At 39.3% G+C, this 22,361-nt stretch overlaps 1 protein-coding gene across 1 annotated transcript; it reads right to left on the reverse strand.

Annotated features, from left to right (window-relative positions):
• Positions 1-1,128: 1,128 nt before the first annotated feature.
• Positions 1,129-20,577, reverse strand: LOC124129452 (alcohol dehydrogenase [acceptor]-like). Its single transcript, XM_048383986.1, has 12 exons — positions 20,409-20,577; positions 19,641-19,805; positions 19,203-19,411; positions 18,589-18,778; positions 17,502-17,630; positions 16,941-17,062; positions 16,676-16,843; positions 14,485-14,635; positions 3,454-3,596; positions 2,765-2,939; positions 2,003-2,225; positions 1,129-1,401 (listed from the first exon to the last, which is right to left on the reverse strand). Exons 2-12 carry the CDS (start codon positions 19,777-19,779, stop codon positions 1,272-1,274), a joined length of 1,779 nt encoding a protein of 592 aa, XP_048239943.1. The 5' UTR covers positions 19,780-19,805; positions 20,409-20,577; the 3' UTR covers positions 1,129-1,271.
• Between the last annotated feature and the right edge of the window lie 1,784 nt (positions 20,578-22,361).

A 22,361-nucleotide genomic window follows, 5' to 3' on the forward strand; every position in this document is an offset into this window, starting at 1 on the left:
ACCCGATTGTACAGCTGGAATGTTACTGCCAGTGGTGTAAACCAACAAACAATGGTGTCACCAATCGGGAGAACAAAAGTCAGTGTGGACAACTGACAGTAACGGAAACACTGTATTTCTCGACCTCTGAGGCCATCAAATTGCATGCGGCTATTAAGGAGGTGAGGTGAGGTGAAATGGGGTTTAACGTCGCGTCCAAGATTATTGCACTTATATAACGACGTGTGTGTGTGTGTGTGTGTGTGTGTGTGTGTGTGTGTGTGTGTGTGTGTGTGTGGCTGCTTGTACTAGTCCGGACTGATGCCGATTTATAGTGCTAGCACACTGAGATACCATGCCGCAGTTTAACATGAATACCCCACTCAGACACAGTATACTGACCCCGAGCCGACCAGTCCTTGTTTTAGCTACTTAATGCCGAGCGCCAGACAGGGTAACAACAAGTTCCATCTTTTAACGTCTTTTGGTATGACGCGGCCGGGGATCGAACCCCGGATCTTCCGCTCTCCGGGCGGACGCTCTACCACTAGACCACGGAGGCGGTTGGCTATTAAGGAAGGCAGATCATCCTAATTGTGTCATGAGTGAGTGAGTTTGTTTTTACGCCGCTTTTAGCAAAATTCCAGCAATATCACGGCGGGGGACACCAGAAATAGGCTTCACACATTGTACCCATGTCGGGAATCGAACCCGGGTCTTCGGCGTGAGGAGCGAAAGCTTTAACCACTAGGCTACCCGACCGCCCCTAATTGTGTCCTGAAGGCTGTACACAGACAGTGGATGCACAATACGAATCCAACCACTATTATTGTGGCACATGGTTGGAGTATCCGATTTGAACTTGTTTTTTTTAAAGAAGTATGTGGAATTGTGTATTCTGTTGTGAATTTGACGTAATGTTTTAGATTGGGTGATAATACCTTGTTTTGATTCTTCACGTGTGAACATGTGAAGCCCATTTTTGGTCTCTCCTGTCCTGACATAATATATTGCTGGAAACGGCACAGAATTCATTCACTCGCAGATTCGATGTTCTTTGTGCTGTCCTAATGGGAAATCCACACGAATGAGAACACAAACAGTTTTTTTGGGGGAAGTATTTTAATTTTTACTCCAGATTGAAAAAAATCAGATTGAACATCATGTTATGTGTACGATAACTAAAGCGTTTTATAACATCTGTTACATTAAAATAGATAGATATGCAATAATAAGAGAGAGAGAGAGATAGATGATCTATCTAATATGTGGAAGCAAGATTATCCTGAGCCTTATTTGCTACTTTTGATGATGTCTGCCGCCTTTTCTCCAATCATAATGCACGGGGCGTTTGTGTTCCCTGACACGAGGGCCGGCATGATGGAGGCGTCCGCGACTCGCAGTCCAGCAATACCCTTCACTCTGCAAAATATTTTATTGAAACCGACATTCAGATTAAAGGGACGACTTAGATTCAGCACGGACACGCCACGGCGGAAACTAGAAGTCAGTTGGTTACACCTTAATCGTCATTCGAAATTCGTAAATTTGTTTTTCGTCCTCGAACATACACTTTTACCAATATTGGGACAGTCATTTAGAGCATGTTCGACCAACGTCAGACAACATTGGGGACATCACATACAACATAAACAAACCTACAGGTAAACGTTTGAAAGACGAATAACAAACTAACTTCTGGTTGTCCCGTCACAGCTCGGTGTATATATTTATCAGGCAGCTTGGTAACAGAGCTCTCATATGTTTGTTATTTTGTTTGTTAGTAATTTGTTAGTTTACCCACGTTCATCAGTCTAGCACGGAACGACCCCAAAAGGATTAAAAGAATTAGCTGAATGTCCAAGAAAGTTGCTGGTCTCTGATGTGATCAGAGCTACAATCATTCAAGGTGATATTCATGTAGTTGACCTGGTGATCATTTTAGATTGGTGAAAACACAATGTAACATGATTGTATTTGTACAAACGCCATAGAATAGTTGAAGTTTTCCATATTCACCCACCTCAGTTGAGGATCCACCACTGTAGTTGGGTCGCTTGGTTTCCCCATCTTGCACGTGGTGGTCGGATGGTAGACTGTTGTAGCCAGTGCCCGGATGTAACACTCCCAGTATTCATCAGTGTCATACTTCATAGTGTTGCATGTCGGGAAGGGTGTGTCTTCAAGCTGGGCTCCTATTTCCTTGAATGCCTTTGTCTGATGAAGTTTCTGGACAATGCGAACACCTGTTGTACGGAAATGTTTTTTAAATACTGATCCATGTCTCCGATCCATTTTGGATTCCAAGGTATATTTTTGGAGCGAGGCGTTATTAATTCAGCTTGTCTATATGTAGTTCAAAAACAGTTTGACTGACAAATCAATGGTATTCATACTCGTAAAAGAATGTGAGCAGTATTTCTAAATCTACTATGATGAAACCTGATGTTCACTTTGTTCTGGGTGTTACATCTGTCATGCTTGAAGGTGGAAGTCAGTTTTGGTTGTACAAATATACATGATCCTTCATAAATGATGTTGCCTCAACTAGATCCAAAGAAAAAAAGATGTTGCTTTGCCCGTAGTACGTATCTGTTAAAAGTAGCTACTTCACCCAAAGAATGTCCCTGGTAAAAGTTGTTACTTTACCAGAAGTATTTCCCCATTAAAAGTAGTTGGTTTACTCGAATTATGACTCTGTTAAAAGCAATTGTTTTACCCGCAATAAGACTTTGGTAAAAGTAGTTGCTTTGCCCTTGAAGGCCCTAATAACTGGAATTTTCACCTCTAACTAAAGTCTTGGCGTCATCAGGATGAGACAGGTAGTTGGGATCGATGATAGGATGCTCAAACGGGTTGTTGCTTCTCAGGCGGATTGTCCCCATGCTCTTTGGGCGGAGTAAAGTTGGGAAGATTGTGAAACCTTCTTTAACATACGTCCAGTTGAAATGAGCAACTATCTAAATAAGAAGTAGATGATCGTTATATAAGGTAAGGGACGTTTCAAAACATGAGCGTTTATGTCGTGTCAGTGTGCTTGTGAAGTCCGTCCATCCGTCAGATCTCCCATGAAACCACAAGGCCTATTCATTGATGACCACAGCTACGGTGATCTCACAGTGCCCACAGAATTAATTATAAAAGATATGTATAGCTGGTCACATGGCAACCGTGTTAAAAATGTCATTTTTGTCTATTGCTCATTTATGCATGTATCATTATAGAATTGGATAAGCAGAAAGTACGTGGTATGTCAAATAACGTCACATTTTGTAGGTTTTGGTTATATTTGACACATATACAACCCATGACCCACGTGTTCCAATTACATTTATTCACTCAATCGAGGCACGATGACACTCAATCAACACAGTCTTTATAACTGTGTCCGATTTGGTCGGCGTTTATACTGAAGACTGGACCCATGGATACTGGGAACATATTGTGATTCCTGTGGAAATAAAGCACTCTAACCTTTTGGTCAATGTTAAATAGACGGGCCAGACTTTTGTCCATTGAAGCACAGACAAAGTGAAACTGAACGTCTGGACTTGGCTCGTCGGATTTCGTCTTCACAAACGCCATGGCTTCCAGACCGCCGCTTGATGTTAAAAGACCTAATGTGAAAGGCAAGTTATAAGCTGTGGCTGAGCAAGTACCTTCTAGGGAAGGTGTGCCGCGATGCACGGATTATGGAACCGTCAAGGAAAGACGTTGCTGGACAGTAAGCAATCACAGCAAAAAAATAGCAGTTTCCGGTATCCGGATACCTGCCGGATACCACCGGACACTTACCCAAAACGCGTCCGGGTATCCGGTGGCAGATACCTTGCCGGATACCAGATCCGTGGTATCCGGCATGGACACCTCACCTGAAAGTATGCCACCTGGAATCCGGGTATCCGGCACCGGATACCTCACCGGATACCTCAATCTGGGTGTCCAAGGATCCGCACCGGATACCAAGAATCCGGCACCGGATACCTCATTCTGAGTTTCCAAAAACATGTCACAATTTGGGGGTGCATTTTGTTCAATTAAGTGTGAAACACCTAAATATATATTGGAAACTAACCATGAAAATTGAACATTGCTGAAGGTATCCGGCAGGTATCCGGATGCAATTTTTCGAGATGTCTTATTTCTGGTAAATAATGTTAGCCTGGGCATATCAGATAGCTGTAGTAATATTCTGTGTCATTTTAGTTGTAAATATCCCCCTTCAAGTTGAGATCTATGGGCATGTACTTTTGGAGAAGACAATTTTTTTCAATTTCATCTATAATTCTTTTTAGATGTTAAGCTGTTTAATGAACAAACATCAGTTCTAATACATGTATGATGATATCCTTAAATTTCATGTTCAGACTTCCAGATTATTCTGAGTGAAAGTATAAACTCTTCGACTGTGTGCTCACTTGGGCCTTTGGTCCTAGTGAGATGATAATATGAATATTTGTAAAGGTACAAATACTTGTTATGAGCATACCAGCTTCATTTAAGTTTGAAACACAATATGCCTCACTCTGAGGGTGACATGTACCAGATTTCATCACACTACAGAGAGCTGTTCCTCAGTTACTGTGAACATTTTTACTGAAAGACATTGAAAGCTAAATTGACCTTCAATATCAGTTGCGACTATTTCAAAAACAATTGTAAAGTGCTTCATTCAGTGTAATATTGACAAACATATGACAATGATATAAAACTATGTGTATAAGAGTTATTTAGACTTCTGCGGGAAAAGGCACATTAGAGAACAAGAGTCATCAGAAAGATGACATATCCCCCCGGCAGCTGTCTGTAAAGTAACCACTAGTGCATTTCTGTATGTAATGAGTCAACAGTTGAATGTTCTTTAAGAAGCATACATTGTTTACCCACAAAAGATCCACCATGGTCACATCCATATGAATGCCAAGTTTCGATCAAATACATTGAATGTTTTTCTAATTCTGCCCCAGAAATGAACCTCATCCCCAATTGAGTCTATGTCCAACTTCATTCCATTAAAAAAAAATAAAAAATAAAAATTAGGAAATCCCAAAATTTGAAAGGCACCACTTCAGTATGTGCATGATAGCTTTGCCAAGTTTCGATCAAATACACTGAATGGTTTTCGAATTCTGCCCCGGAAACGAACCCCATCCCCAATTGAGTCTATGTCCAACTTCATTCCATAAAAATTTTAAAAAATAAAAATTAGAAAAATCCCAAAATATCAAAAGGCACCACTTCAGTATGTGCCTGATAAGAGTTGCCAAGTTTCGATCAAATACACTGAATGGTTTTCGAATTCTGCCCCGGAAACGAACCCCATCCCCAATTGAGTCTATGTCCAACTTCATTCCATAAAAAAATTAAAAAATAAAAATTAGAAAAATCCCAAAATATCAAAAGGCACCACTTCAGTATGTGCCTGATAAGAGTTGCCAAGTTTCGATCAAATACACTGAATGGTTTGGGAATCCTGCCCCGGAAAAGGAAATGATTACGGACGGACAGACGGACAGACAGGCTGATCACTATATCCCCCGTATTATATGCCGGGGGATAAAAAGTAAGTGTATGACCTGTTGCCAACTTCTATCCCTGCCCTAAGGAAGAGTTTGGCCATTAACAATTTTTTTGTCTGGCTGTGACATTGACCTTTGACATAGCAGATCAATGTGTTATTCCAAAGATGTCCAAGCAATGCATGGTTTTATATGATAACTGTGGCTATCAAACTGAGGCAAAATATTGGAAAATCCCCATTTACACAGCTGGCTAAAGAAACAAACAACAAACAAATTATCAATTTCTTTTATTTATATGCATATATCACACATTGAACAGTGTTCATATAATGGTTCCTGATGCAGTATGCACTTTCCTCCTATTCTTCAATACTCATAACAGAGCGGGATAACTGTTCGCTTGAAAGCATCAGCAGACCATGCTCACCAGTTCAGAGTTACTTGCCCTCAAACATCCTTTTCCTTCTATATTGCCATGGAAAAACAGGAACCAGGATGAGGGGAGGCCAGATGGGCTCTATCCCTGTTGCATTGTGTTAGTAGAATTGTGAACATTCTATTTGGTGTTTGGGTCCACATTTATAGACAAGTAGTCGCAAACATCATTCCTTTCAAGTGATTACCACATGGCCAAAGACAATAATTTCTTCAACGACCTTGAAGGATCCCACTCCGACTTGGCATTGGTTGGTCTTCTCACATTTGCCTGACCACCCTTTGTGAGTGTGTCCCAGTGTCAATTGGCATATAACTTCTCGGTAGGCTCCCACTGAAATAACAGGACTCTCCTCATCGCTGTCTGCCAATCACTTCGGATATCTGGAAGGGTCCTTCCAGACTGTCAACCTGTCATCCGGGTATCTCAAGCTGGACTTCAGTTTCTGCAAAATTATGTATAAAGATTGTAGCAAAAGAAAAGAATTGTTGCAACATGTACTTACAGATAAAAGGCAGCAAATTCACTTAATTTATCATCTTTGAGTTTTGTTATATACCAAACATTTGAGATATATATTGTTCCATGCTGATGAGTTGAAACAATCATTAACTGACATCTCTTAAAAATGTTCCTAGCAACCTATGCTTGCCATACAAACCAAAGTAATAGATGAGGTAGCAAGTGGGCTCATTGAAAGCTCGTAATCGTACCCAATAACATGGGATGTTGTCCATAACAGTCATCATCGGTGCGTCTGGATCGAGCTCTTAACATTAATCTCTGGTTTGTCTAGTTGAGATTTGAGATTTGATTAATTTATAATCCTTGTCATTTAGCCGAACTATTGCTGGATGTGGTGTTAAATGAGTGAATTGGGTTTAACGCCTCTTTGAACAGTATTCCAGTTATATCACGGCATGTAAGCTTGATGTGGGAAGAAAGCCCGAAGTGATGCAGGTCTTACATGTTTACCACTTTGATGAAACCCACAAGCAAGTGTATGATGCTACCCTTGATTCAAACCCACGACCATCGGTTTCTGTCAAGCCCAAGAGATGCAACTATGCACAGCAAGTTGTAGTGCCTTTGATAATTAGGCCAGCCATGCCAACAGGTGATAAAGAACAAGCAAACTGAAGAAATATTTGCAGAATAGCTACATGAACATGATGAACCAAACAGAATAATTTCAAATATTTACCACTCACTGCTACTCTTCTCTTGTTCCTCATTGCTTCCCTTTTTCCATTGATGCTGTGCAGATGACTGACTCATTCATTCATCCAGACATTCTGCAAACATAAGTAGCATTCACATTAGAGAAATGTCCAAACTGTACATGCTGTACATTGAATTCAATTGAAAAGGCCCCAGTTGAGTTTCCAACTTAGAACTGTCCTTATTAAAATATTTCATCCCAAACATTCAGAGATAAAACATAACCCCATATTTAACAACTGTCAAACAATTATTTGACAACAAAGCCAGGGTCATTCAACATACACTTTACATAAGGAATCACTTGTTGCAAAAAAGATCCTCGCCAAGGTCAGAGTCATTTCATGAAATATTGAATGATTAAGTTATGAAGCTTATACAAAACAAGGACATAACAGTGTAATTATAACAATATCCTAAGCGTAAAAAAAATAAAGTCTTTGGTGGCCATTATTGTAAATTATAATCTGTATTAGCATCCCACGAAAGTTAAGAGTTAATAATCGTTCCTAGATCTTGGTACTTTTCTTCATTATCTATAAAAAAGCGGATCTAATTTGGATCATCTTGTTTTGACCACAAATCCATTACGCCTCTTATGCTAACAAACAGTTGACCATAATACTAAAAAAAGGACCCTTGGCGTTTACGGTAAAGTATGTAGAGCAGGAAAATATCTACATCAATCCGTTCCATAAGATCTCTGCACAGAAATCATAAGGCCTCGAAGCCCTGCTACGTACCTGGCAATGCCAATCGCCTTTCCAAATACTGTTGACTTCCGCGTTGTGGATGGCTGAGAGGAACTTCGGCCGGCATTTCCGTGGTGGAGGTGAATGAGAACAATGTATCGATACACGAGGTAAGCTTATCGTAATCAAGAATCACAGTGTATATCGATACACGAGGTTTGTTTACATCCATGTTCTAAAATGGCGCCCTGGACCGTAGGGGAATATGGGTAAAATGGCTTGTTCCGGGTTAACACTAAGCTGGGCCCCGTCTCTAATATCACATTATTGTTTGGCGCAAGTTGACGACGCGCATAGGGAGCCGGGAACCAGGTTAACACGACATAAGCTGGTTCCCGGCTCTCTATGCGCGTCGTCAACTTGCGCCAAGTTATATTAGAGACGAGGCCCAGCTTATACACTAAACACGATCGGTCATTTCGTCAAAACTGGCCAAATATTGAGATTGCAGCTGAGGTCATGCTGGCAGCTGAAGTGACACATTAAGGTAAGGAATATGTGAATATTACAATGATCACGTATTAAAGTAATTTACCACATGTAAGCCTGTCACATGTTACACATTAACTTTTATAGCCAACATGTAAGTAAATGTATAATTATATTTTTATATGACAAGTAGCCTGTCTATCATATGTTAGTATTTGCTTATGTATATAATGTAGAAATATGTTTACTTTAACTGGATAATTTGTATGCTAATGTGACTCACTGTCTTATTTCATATACTCCCTGTACTCTGTGAGAATGATTAATAGCCTCAACATATTTTTCCAGATGTGAAGAATCAAGAACAGCTTTAATAACAGGGAAGTTTTGCATCAGAGATCATTGTGAAGTGGAAGAAAAGACATTTTAAGGGTATGAACATTTTCACTTGAACTAGTTGAACAATAACCATGATGACAACTTTATCATGGGGGAATTTTTGGTGGTGGGGTAGCCTAGCGGTTGAAGCGTTCACTCTTCGTGCTGAAGACCCAGGTTTGATTCCTGCCACATAGCTGCGATATTGCTGAGTGTGGCGTTAAACATCAAACAAAGCTAACAGCCGCATACTTACTCACGTGGGGATTCCAGGTTGAAGTTAGTCCCCATCAACATGATCAACCTATGCTAGTTGTGAGAGATAACTTAATGGATCGGGTGATCAGGCTCCCTGACTTGGTTGATCCATGTCATTGTATCCCAATTGTGTGGATCGATGCTCATGATGTCAATCACTGGATAGACTGGTCCAGACTTGATTATTTACAGACCGCAGTCATATTGCTGGAATATGGCTGAGTGCAGAGTTAAACAACAAACACCAACATGATTCTACAACCTGCTCTTGTGGATACCATTTTGAAGATCCTACACATAACTTCTTTTTGGGTCGTAACTATTGCAATATGTTCTACTACATGTGTTTTAAACATATATTTTTTTTATAGTGAACTGGATTTGCAAACAAGCCGATGGCTTATCTAAATGATGCTGAAATACAAAATAAGTATTAATAAAATACTAATTCTATACTATTGCAAACTATCAGTTGAGCAATAATGTAATCATCTGATTATAAGTAGATAATGAAGGAGAAGTCCATATTGATTAAATCTACCAGATTCTGAGATAAATGCACGTATTGATTGATTTATTTCAATGTTTTCCTGTACATAATTTTCAACAATTCCATATAAAGCTTTCTTATATCATATCCATACTGTATAATAATACCTATTATTTCTAATAATAGCATAATTTGGAGACACAAATAAGTAATGAATGGTATTTTTATAACAGGTCCCGCACATGCGGGATAGGTCATTTGACATGAATCAGTTTTATGTGAATTTAAATCACTACAAGCTGATCTGAGTCATGAAAGGATATGCCTTCGATTCTGTGAAAATGGAAATGCTAAAACATCTCCCAATATTAACCATGCTATTACAGAATCTGTTCACTTGTTTTTGTATGTAAAATATTTTTGAACGATTACATCCATCTAATGATTGTTTGTATGTGTGATATGCCAGTAGAGGTATATGTGTACAAGCATGTGCATACACATGAAAAAAAAATGTTTGTTTGGCTAGGTACCAGTATATGAATAGGTTGTTTAGTGCGACTTGTATATTAGCATCATCATAGTTTCAACAGACAGTTTATGTATATCAAATGTTAAATGTCTTTGTAGGGAGAATTGCATATCAAAACTGTCATTATTTTATTACTTATGAGTAGAACTTTTTAAGTATCTGGTATGATACATTTCCTTGGTCCACAGACACATGTACCAGTAAACTGACTTGATAAGTAGCATAACAGTCAGTGTGGTTGGAAACTAATTAAGCCGTCACTACTCAATTAAGTAATTAACAGACAATTGCAAGTGATAATACCCACCTGACACTAATTGCCCTGTTAATCCCTAATCCACCATGAGTTGACATTGAGCTCATCTTGCTAATGAGCTGTTGTGAGCGTAACGAGATGATAAACATCAAAGGTGGGGCAGGCTTTGATCAAGTGTTCTGTAGAAGAGATTATGCCACTTGTTTAATGTTTATTTAGGATTAGCTACATCCCTTGATGCGACCAAGACCATACTCGAGGTTATCAGACAGTTTGTCTGGATACAGCCTGATGTCTCAACTGTACTTATTGGATTCTGCCTTGTAGCAAACTATGTGTGTGACAAGGACTTTGACCACTCTGTGCAGATGCATAACAATGCATAATGAACTTGGGGTATGATTCAATTATGTCACACAAGTCAAAGATAGGTTCCACTGTATTTAGAAACAGACGATAGATGCAATACTGTGTAACTTTATAACAATCAAATGATTTACAATTACCCTTGAAAAGTTCCAAAACCAAATAGAACTACTTAAATTATGATTACACTTGACCAATATGTTTGGCAGTTTTTGCCGTTATTGTTAATCTGAATTAAAGATAGGATAAATGATAAAAATATGATAATGCATATCACACACAAGTGTCTATTATACGCAAATAAATAAGTCTTGTATACATTGATTAATTGGAAAGGGTCCTAATTGGGATTGTTCACTAGCCAATATATTAGCAAATATTCCCATTGGCGCTTATTAGAGCGAGGCGCTTATTACGTCAAATACTTTAGTTCTGTTTTTATGTATAAGAACCTATTTTATGCAATTTGCATTGCCTTGTTTACCTTTCCTTATGTTTTGATGTAATGCAAACATTTGAGAAAAATTCAGGTGAGCCTGCCTTATGGCACTACAGGAATTGTTTTCAGAAGATCAATTACAATTTTGTATTTTCTGTACAATTTACTGTTTGCTATGGCTTTTTTACATTGGTTAACATGGTTTGGTTAACAGTTGCTTGATAAATTGTCATTACCTTACTCATTGAGAAACCAAATTTTTACCCTTTGTCAATATATGTGTGTTTCTTATATTTTTAATAACAAGCTTTTAAAGATGTTATAAATTGTTTCAGGCACCTGGATTTCACAATGACACCAGATCAGACAAGTCATACAAAGGACTCTCCGGATGATGAATAATCCTCCCCAGAACAACTAACAGGTTCACCTCAGAAAGTGATGATTCTGAATGAATTATGCCACATCAGTGTGATTCTGTAGGTTGTTTTATTACGACATAAATCAAGTCTAAAGGAATCAATACCACAGCAGTGAGACTGTTTATGTGGTGTACACTGACGCTGACTATACAAATCTGAATGACTTTTGTGGTTTACTGCACAAACATAATTGACTTTAGATATTCTTCTACCTTGAAATTCTTCTGAGATTTGACTAATTTGTTTATTTAAAAAATGGCATTGAAGCATCTGTTTCTGTTTTTGAATGTTCTTGCAAACACCTCTGGTTACTGAACCAATGAAATGTCATAAAATCAATAAATATGATTTTTTATCTTAACAATTTTTCTGTTTTGCTTCTTTAAAGAAATATGATATTGATCATTCATAACATAGGTGCTAACATATATCAAATATACTAATGCCCTGAATGTTTTCCTACAATTAATACAGCTCACTGAACGAAGTTTTTAGTTCCATGTCAGGAGAAAAGTTACATTGATATTTTTATGTACCAGTACTTTATTAGGTGTTTTCTGTGGATGCCATTAGTCTTATGCACCCATTTGGGTTAATGATATTCTGTTTCGAACTTCAATGAAACTCGTCTGTCAAGATGTAACAAGTATTGATACAGTTCCAAAATAAACTTTTAATCTCTCCAGGAACAAAGGCCCAAGTGAGCACATAGCCAATGACTTTCATTTTTTTGTCAGAGTGAGTATGGTGTTATGCCACTTTATGAGCAAAATTCCAACAATATCATGATGGGTGACACCAAGCAATGTACCGATGTGGTGAATCGAATGCTTCAACCACTAGGCTAAAACAAACTGGGAATATGAAGATGATATGTAAGGATACCATCATACCAGGACTGAATGCTTTTCATTTAATACGCTGAACATCTAAATTGAAATATATATGAACTTGAAAAATGTTTTCACCAAAAGTACATGCCCATAGATCTCAACTTCAAGGGGATATTTACAACTAAAATAGCACAGAATATTACTACAGCTATCTGCTATGCCCAGGCTAACATTATTTACTAGGAGAAAGACATCTCGAAAAATTGCATCCGGATACCTGCCGGATACCTTCAGCAATGTTCAATTTTCATGGTTAGTTTCCAATATATTTTTAGGTGTTTCACACTTAATTGAACAAAATGCACCCCCCAAATTGTGACATGTTTTTGGAAACTCAGAATGGGGTATCCGGTGCCGGATCCCTGGACACCCAGATTGAGGTATCCGGTGAGGTATCCGGTGCCGGATACCCGGATTCCAGGTGACATACTTTCCGGTGAGGTGTCCATGCCGGATACCACAGATCTGGTATCCGGCAAGGTATCTGCCACCGGATACCCGGACGCGTTTTGGGTAAGTGTCCGGTGGTATCCGGCAGGTATCCGGATACCGGAAACTGCATTTTTTTTGCTGTGAATATTTTAACTTCACCATGGTGGCCTTTAAAATGTATCCTCCGATCATGTTTTGGACGTCACACGTTTGTAGACGACCATGTTTATCTCGAGTTGTAAAGAGGTTGCAACTGGAAACACTTCCAGGCTGAAGAAACTACTTCGTCCGATTCTTCCAAAGAGTACTTTCATAAGAATATGATTGCATCACATACCTCAATTCCTCATAGTCGAATTCTTAATAGATGGAAATATTTTGGTGCCACTCTTTTTAATAGATATGTTTGCATTTTTATAAGATTTTATAATGTTTATAACTTTTTTCTTTTCCTTTAAAACACGGAAAGGATTGATCTGGACCTACACCATTTCTATCTTAAGAGGAGCAAAGTAGTCTGGTGACCCAGAAAGACTGCATACCTGGAACATCTGGGACTGTAATTGGTTCAGGATGGTCCAATAGTGGTAATCTTCAAAGGTATTTTACGATTTGTGCCAAGCATGACCTGAACAACTACTCAAATTTTGAAATACCCATTCCTCTTTTTACAGGATTCCGAAATCTGACCAAAGAGACCTTTTTGCTGGGTCCAGCAAATGTACCTCCATCGCTCCATGTCAAAGATAAACCATAATCCTTAATACAAACAAGGAAGGAATTTCGTTATATTCTCGGAACTATTCATAGAAGCGGAAAATCAAATCAATTCTCAAGGACTCAAACGATTTGCTTTTGACTTTTAGCAATTGCAGAAAAAATACGTTCAAGATTATTGTACTTAAATAGCAGACGTGTGCGTGTGCGTGTGCGTGTGCGTGTACGTGTGCGTGCTTGTACTACACCGGACTAAGATACCATACTTCAGTCCATATCACCTTTCCCTTCTGAGAATAAAATAAATGAAATGCTGGATTTGACTTCATTGATACCAACCATGTGAAATTTGGAGATAAAAAGTTTTGTCAAAAACGAGGTATCCCCACGGACACCAACTGTGCTCCCCTCCTTGTTGATCTGTTTCTGTTAGCATATGGATCGGAATTTCTGCTCGTATTGGCAAACTCAACAATTATGGGCCAATAATATTCAAATACACAATTCCCCTCCACTCATTTATCATCCTGAAATAGAACTAAAGAGACCAATGAAACCGTCACACACAACAAAGTTATTCACAAAACTGTATGACAATAGGGATGTTTTCAACGGTCAACTTTCACTTGATGTTGAGCAATATCCGAGTAGCTCCAGCCTTTGGTGTCTACATTTTACAACTTTTACGATATTGTGGGCAGAATCTCTGAAATTACAGCGAAGATCTTATGACTATAGAAGAGGTCTCCTTGCTTTTACTTATGATGGATATATTGCCCACATCACAGTTTCTTTCCTTAGACGGGCCAAAGTGATGGTGCGAGACATACAGAATTCGTAAGAAAAAGAGTTTGACTACATAGAATCTAAACTGAACAGGAAAATACGCATTAAAATTCGCTTAATTGGTAATATATTAGGGATATATGCTGGAATAAATCCTTCAGGGAAATATATCTTACCTGTTTTCAATGCACGATATTTGATTAAAGCAAGGGTTGACTCTAATTTCTGTTTCGTGAGGGAAATAGGCTTCTGAATTTTCGACACCATGGTGAGGAACATGTGATCCTGTAAGCTTTCACCAACTGGGAGGCTAGCTTGAACTGGAATCTGTACATTGAAATACAAGCGACTAAACCATTTCCTTAGTTATAAGATATCTTAATAGTCCATTGTGTGATTCCGACCAATTTCTAAGCATGTGTTTATAAGAATCAACATCAAAGAGTGGTGATACTATGTGTTCGCGGAATGGTAAACGTATATGGCCCCAACAGTGACACCCATCACAAACCCGCCAGAAACACATGCAAAGAAAAGACAACAAGTGCAAAACTGAGCGTGGCTCACTAATACCCCTGACCTGCCTAGTGTGTCAGTAGTTACACATTAAATAACTAGGATAGGGTTAGGGTTTGAAAAATTCATAAAAAAATGGAAAATTAATAAAAACAATATTTTTCTTTTGACTGCACCCCTCCTTATGACACCTATTATATGTACTAAGTTTGAGATGAATCCACTGAATAATTTAAGAGCAATCGCGCGGACAAAGTTTTCGGACGGACGTTAGGGTTTGAAAAATTCATTAAAAAAATGGAAAATTAATAAAAACAATTGTTTTCTTTTGACTGCACCCCTCCATATGACACAGATAATATGTACTAAGTTTGAGATGAATCCCCTGAAAAGTTTAAGAGAAATCGCGCGGACAAAGTTTCGGACGGACGGAACCTTGGTATAACTATATACCCCCGACATTTTGTTGGGGGTATAATAAGTAGTAGCCCTATGCACATATGTACTATAATGTATGGAAGATACTGATTCCCTGGCATTAGAAATCAGAAAGTTAGACTTGTTGAACACAAGGGAGGCTGAAAGCTGATCGTATTTGTGCATTTGAGTTGACGGTAAATCAGTAAGTCGCTTCTTAAGACCACCATAGATTGCTGGGGATCTATTCTAACCCGGGATCCTCATGGGGACAATGAGGAAGAAATATAAGTTGTATGTTTGTTCTATAACACAATAGTAGTAATCTACAACATGAATTGACAATTTGTACTTTTAGAACAGAAGACGAAGGCATGTCACTCTATAAGAAGTAATTAAAGAACTTATATGTATTTTATTCACGCTCCAGGTACAAATTAAGGAGCAAAATCTCACACTTAACAAATAAATTGTTATTAAATCTGACACAACTCAGTCCCATGAGATGGCTAAAGAGCAAAAAAGCAGCCGTCCTATCAATTTACACTCAAAGGTTAGTGACAGAGGGCAGGAGTGGTAACGTCACCTCCGAGACATGTGGTGAATGGGCCCAGGGTATTTATCATTACAGAATGGATGATACTATACTAGATGATCGTAGATGTACTGTTTGCGGCATTCGACCGTAGTTCCTGAAACACTAAAAATCTGCAATAGTGTGCAATGTTCAAGTCTAACGCTTATCCTTTGTGACAAAACTGTTCAGTATTTTAACGTCGTTATTCGTTATACATCTTTTCTTGATCAATTCTCTTCTGGCAGTATACGCTCACCTTTTCACGAACACCTGGTATCATCACTATTTGATAACGATTCATAAACACATGCTCAGGGAAAAGTAGGAATCGTACAGTCGTCTCTTCATTTAGCAGATATGAAGCGACCCTTGACCATACACGGAGGTTACTCTAAAACTAATGTAATTAAGACACTACAAATGAATATCTCTGAAGTTTGGTCATATTCGGATCATTGAAAGGTTGCCTTGGCCTTGATATCACCTAATGCTTTGTCAGAAATTGTTCCAAGGGATAAATGTAACATCTGTTTCAAGCGCGCAGCGTCTGCGGTGTCAATTTGAGCTAACTCCTTTTGATCTCCGTCAGTGTCTTCCAAAATATGCTAACCTACCATGATGTTACCCAAATATTGTTAAAATATTGTTAAAAGCAGAGTTATTCAATAACATATTCACTCAATAAAAGCAACTATATACACGGACGGTGATAGCATGAATAGGACAGTGTTTACTGTGACATTATACTGGATGAAAACTAATAAACTTACATCTGTGATGTTTCTGGAGAGAACAGCAAGTCCGATATACTAATTTAAATTGTGACATAAATTGCATAAAGAGAAGTTATTTTTCACCTTCATCTCCTCCAAGTGTTTCTTTGGCCCGATCCCTGACAGCAACAGCAGCTGTGCCGATCCAATTGAACCAGCTGACAAGATTACCTCCCTTGATGCACGAACTCTGTACAGGCGGCCATCTTTAACATACTCGACACCAACTGCTGTCTTCTTGTTTATCATTACCTGGTGAAAACAATTGGACAAACTCAGTACTGATCTAATGTTTGATGTATGTACAAATGCGTAACCTAGAGGAATGTGGACGGGTGAAGTACACTACCTTCGTGACGTGACTATTGGCGAGGACGTGCAGGTTGGGTCTGTCTATCACAGGCCACAGGAACGCCTTGGATGTGCTCATACGTTCGCCATTACCAATTGAAACCTGCGATCTACTAAATCCTGAAACAGTTACAGTTGGCATTGACAAAGTATTACAACGCGCCTTTTGCCTTTCCACTGGACTAAGAAAATACTCGAAGCAAAACCGTCATGAGCAGAATTCCATCAATAGGGTGCTCCAGATGCAATTCAAAGGTTGTTGAGAGTCAGGCGATTCCTTCCGTACATTTAAATAGTAGATCAAATAGAAACTCAAATTGACAGACTGACACATACACACACAACTGACAGGTTGACAACCGGACAGACAGGCCGGTAGGCTTAGAGTACATCAAACTACAGCTGGAAAAAGACAGAGACTCTCAGGAACAAGCAAAGACACTCAAAACTGACAAACACGCACATAGCCACACTGCAGAAAGACAAAAAACGAACGCGTGCAGACACAGACAAACAAGCACGCACACGCACACGCACGTTCCCTTGCCCAGACACTTGCCTTCCTGGTGTTCTCCGTTGTAGTCTATTTCCTTGAACCCGAGTTCCATTCCCGCCTTGATGAAGTAGTCAGCGACGGGTATTGCGTTCATTTCCGTCACAGTCAGTGGACCTCCCCGACCATGGTATTCTTGAAAATGATGATGAATAAGAAGAAAACGTTATGTGTCGATTACAAACAAAAATCTTTCACACACCGTCAACTATCATGAAAAGCGGGAAACCAAAGAAAAGGCAGCGTAAATTTAGAAACGGCGATTTTTGAAGTATTTAATTCAATCAGTTCAAACAAAAAGGACTCATAATACCTCTTCCCCTGCTATTTACGTTTGTTTGTTTGTTAGTTTACTATTTGATGCCGCAATCGGCAGTATTCCAGCTGTGTGACGGTGGTGTGTAAAATAATCGAGTCTGGACCAGACAATCCAGTGATTGACATCATGCGCATCGATCTACGCAAATGGGATACGATGACATGCATCAACCAATCCCGATCCCGTTAGTCGACTCTTACGACAAGCATAGGTTGCTGAAGACCTTTTCTACCCCTGATCTTCCCAGCACTGCTGTTTATGTACACCAGCGAATAGAGTACTTTTAGTTTTATGTTTACTCTTTGTCTCATCCGATTATGCATCCGAAATTGAGTCAGCTGTCTTCACCTAAGAGAGGTTTGTTTTGTTGGTTCGTTGTTTCACGCCGCACTCAGCAATATTCCAGCTTTATGAGGGCATTCTGTAAATAATCGATTCTGGACCAGACAATCCAGTGATTGGTTTGGTCTGTTTGTTGTTTAACGCCGCACTCAGCAGTATTCAAGCTATTTGACGGCGGTCCGTAAATAGTCGAGTCTGGACCAGACGATCCAGTGATTTACATCATGAGCAGCGATCCACGCAATAGGGATATGATGACATGCATCAACCAAGTCAACGAGCTTGACCACGGGCCTCACCTTAAGCTATTTTCAAAGAAGCATTACATTTACATTTAAAAGCGCCTTAAACTAGAACGAGCTTTCAGCTGACAATGCATTGCACGTGGTGATAATATTGACATGCGAAATGTAAATGTATTTTTACAGTTACCTGAATTTTTTAATCTATCAATTTGTATGTCTTCCGACTTTTTAAAGTACGGGAGAACATCTTCGTAACTCCACCCCTCACTGCCACTGGCTGCCCAGCTGTCGTAGTCATGGCGATGCCCTCTGACATACTGCATACAGTTTAACTGGCTGCTTCCTCCCAAGACTCTACCACGCGGCCATGCTCCCCTCTGAAATTCATCTTAAGATGATATCTACTGGAACACCAATGTAAAATATATCAAATCTTATCACAGTTTTTGTCACTGGTGTGTCACATTTTCAAATGCCCTACACATGTCTACCATAAAACATTTGAAAGCTTTACAGAGGCCATAAATTTTGTAACCTTGAAATAACAACTCCTGAAGAACAGTCGTGTGATGCTCTTTCAAGTCATGGCAGACAGAGCATGCTCAATCAGCAAACCAAGAACCAAGAAAATAGGGCATGTGCAGTCACGAATGATACAAAGACCAATGCAATGTACGAATACAACTGTATATGCATGTGAATATCTTAATATATGATCTGATAAAAACTGCAACTTCAACTTTCACTAAAATAGGGCAACAGGGAGGTGCGTGCTTTCAGAGACTTATTTGTTAACCTTGCCTTTTCTATTAGTCCTGAATGTGCATGTTGCTGAGGTTCGGTCAAATAGGCCCAGTCAAATGTTTCCATCGGGTTCAAGGCTACCATCAGAGGAGTATCCAGCGTCTTCTGGTTCCGGTCATCACCCCCAGCTTCGATCAGCAGGACAGTCACGTGACCATTCTCGGACAGACGGGACGCAAGAACAGTCCCTGCGGAACCTGCCCCAACTGTGAAATAGAATACTGTGTTAACCATACACAAAACAGACTTCAATTAATCATTTGCTTAGGACGTCCAAACAGTAATGCCACAATTGAACTACATAATGCAATATTAACATTATATTATCATACAGCAATTGTTCTGATATTACAGTAACGAACCAAAAGATGGTGTACGAAATGTGGCAGTCATTTAAAGATGAACTTCAGAAATATACGAATATATGAATGTTACCTATGATATAGTCATAAGTCGTTCTCAGTTCGGGAGAAAGAATTCCTTTGTCGTCAACAGGAAAGACGGAGACACCGACGATGATAGCAAGGATTGCAACATTGACGACAATCAGCAGTGACGTCGTTGAAAAGCCCATGGTCCTTTATTCAGATTTTGAATATTCTGTCAAAATAGACGGTCGTGTGCAGTATGTTCCCCCTTTGCAATTGGCTACATTATTTCTGCTTTTCCTGCAAGCCAAGCACTTCAAAATAAGCTTCATGTCGATATGAAAACTAAAAATACTATTTATCCCCGTTATCATTCAACTGAATAATCAGCCTCGGTCGAAATAGAAGCTGTGAAACCCATATCTTGCCAGACAAGGAAACTGAATTAATCGGATGGTATCGGCCTGTGACCTGGCTCATTGCGGGTCAGTTTACTCGATGGTGTGGATCGTTGCTCATGTGTTTAGTCACCGGTTTGTCTCAGCCAGACAAACCACTAGGACGTAAGGAAACTCAATGGGAAATACATGCACTGTCAACAATATTTGTTTCTACGTTTTAACGTGAAGTCTTTTTACGAAAGATAGTGTTTCAAATTAAAGCATGAACTGGATTCCTTGGCTGACCTTATCTTGCGCTGATACCAGACTGACACGCTCGTGCACAAGACAAGGGCATTTTGGCGCAGTGACTATGCCTCTCAACCAGATTTTCCTTTTCATACATCTCATGATTTGCTCAAGGAAAATTTAAATAAGCCCTGTGTGTTTCTTACCGTATTGAAGAAACAGGTAGCTCGATGTTACATGCGTCAAGCCTTCCCCGAAATAGTGCAGCTGTATCGATAAGCCAAAGTCACAATCAACAACAAGAATACACAAGCGCCGGTGTTAACTGTGCACGAATGCACTCTAGTCTGTGACTCAACAGATGCACCTTATTCCTTGACCCTGATTTTAGAGTAAATAAAAGCTATTAAACCCTTTCCTAATATACACATGTCAACGCCCGAGAATAATTAGTCTCGATTGTCTGATGAAACATAATACATTGGCCTGATATGATTGGATCACTGAGAATTAGTGGTGACTAAAATTGTACGCACGTACTGCTCTACTGCAAGCAAGAAATTTCTGCTAAGAGTCCATTGTTCGATTGAGACTATGTCATTAGCGTGTGCTTATGAATCAATGTCGGCTAGTGATGTTACCATGCGTTCGCAAAAAGATGAGAGTATCTTGCCGGAACACTTATGGATTTACGTGGATGTAAGACATATACTCTGGTGAATCTGAACTAATCTCTTATGTTGATATTCCTCATGTTTTTTAGTCTTGAAGAACTTCCCTTCGAATTTATGATATAATTAGACGATTCCGACAATATCATAAGCCCATGTTTATCAATCACTAGTTAATTTTCTCAAATAGTGAATAAACTCAAATAGTGGATATACTAAAAAAGTGGATATACTCACATTGCTTTATGTACATTTTGTCTGTAACAGTCATGTTTTACATTGATCTTCTTAATATTCTCCTACTAGCGTTAAATACAAAATCATTAAGTGACTTAAACTAAAACCATTGACATCTTTTTATATGACAAACGTATAACTTACTGACGTAAAATTTTAAGACACTAGAGAGGCGACTAACGGGATCGTGTGGTTGATGCATGTCATCGTATCCCAATTACGAGTGTCGATGCTCATGATATCAATCACTGGATTGTCTGGTCCAGATTTGATTATTTACAGACCACCGTCATATAACTGGAATTTGCTGAGTGTGGCTTTAAACAACAAACAAACATTCATTAAATATATCAACGTTAAGCAGCTGAATGCACTCTTGCTTCACACGCTACTTGTTTCACACGCTGCCACGCTGAAACTAGTCGCTGATGTAGACATGGCATGTCAAATTTCAAGGCCATCTGAAGTCATTATCGTGTCTGCACATCTTGAGCAACCCGATGTCCTGTTCATGGAAGGTATGAGAGTACTAATTTTACCTTTGGGAATGGTGGCCCACTCGACCTGTCGTACTACCGTTGTGAGCCGTGCTGTATGTGCTCTGGCGTGATGCCAGTGCCAGGTACGACTGTCAGCGGCTGTGGTTGACATTGTCACGTCCATCCAGCCAACTCATCGAGAGGAACCTGAATGAAGTTGTTGTGTAGGTTTGGCGATGTGAATCGTGCTGTGTGTAATCTGTCATTATCACGCTGGAATACGGCGTTGGTGTTCTGACGAAGGGTATTCTCAAGTTGAAATAAAATGTACGCTATGTTAAATCATCATCGTTGTGCGTGTATGGAGGAGGATAAAACACATTGATCTACACTCCCAGTCATTTATCGTCATTGCACCTTCACTATCCGTTCATCAGGTCCCTTATTTTTTGTCGGTATATATATACATCATCCTGTAAGGGTTGACTAGTCAGAGTGAAAGCATCATTCTTTGAAAACTTAATAATAAGCCTCGTTCAGAATAGGACCCCAGCATCCCATTCCTGTTGGAGACAGGCAATTGAATTGGATCTGGAATGTCAGGCTCTGCCACTTGGCTGATTGCAGGTCATCATGAGTGATTGTGAGGATTGTTGTTTACGTTTCCAGTCATTGGGTTGTCCTGTCCATAATAACAAAACCACAAGACATATATCTGGGGCTTTTACCACAAAGCAATATGCTCGGTATTCTGGTTAGAACACACGTGAAA

The sequence above is a fragment of the Haliotis rufescens genome, unplaced genomic scaffold (genome assembly GCF_023055435.1).
Source record: "Haliotis rufescens isolate VD_foot unplaced genomic scaffold, xgHalRufe1.0.p SCAF_5, whole genome shotgun sequence".
Classification (NCBI taxonomy): domain Eukaryota; kingdom Metazoa; phylum Mollusca; class Gastropoda; order Lepetellida; family Haliotidae; genus Haliotis; species Haliotis rufescens.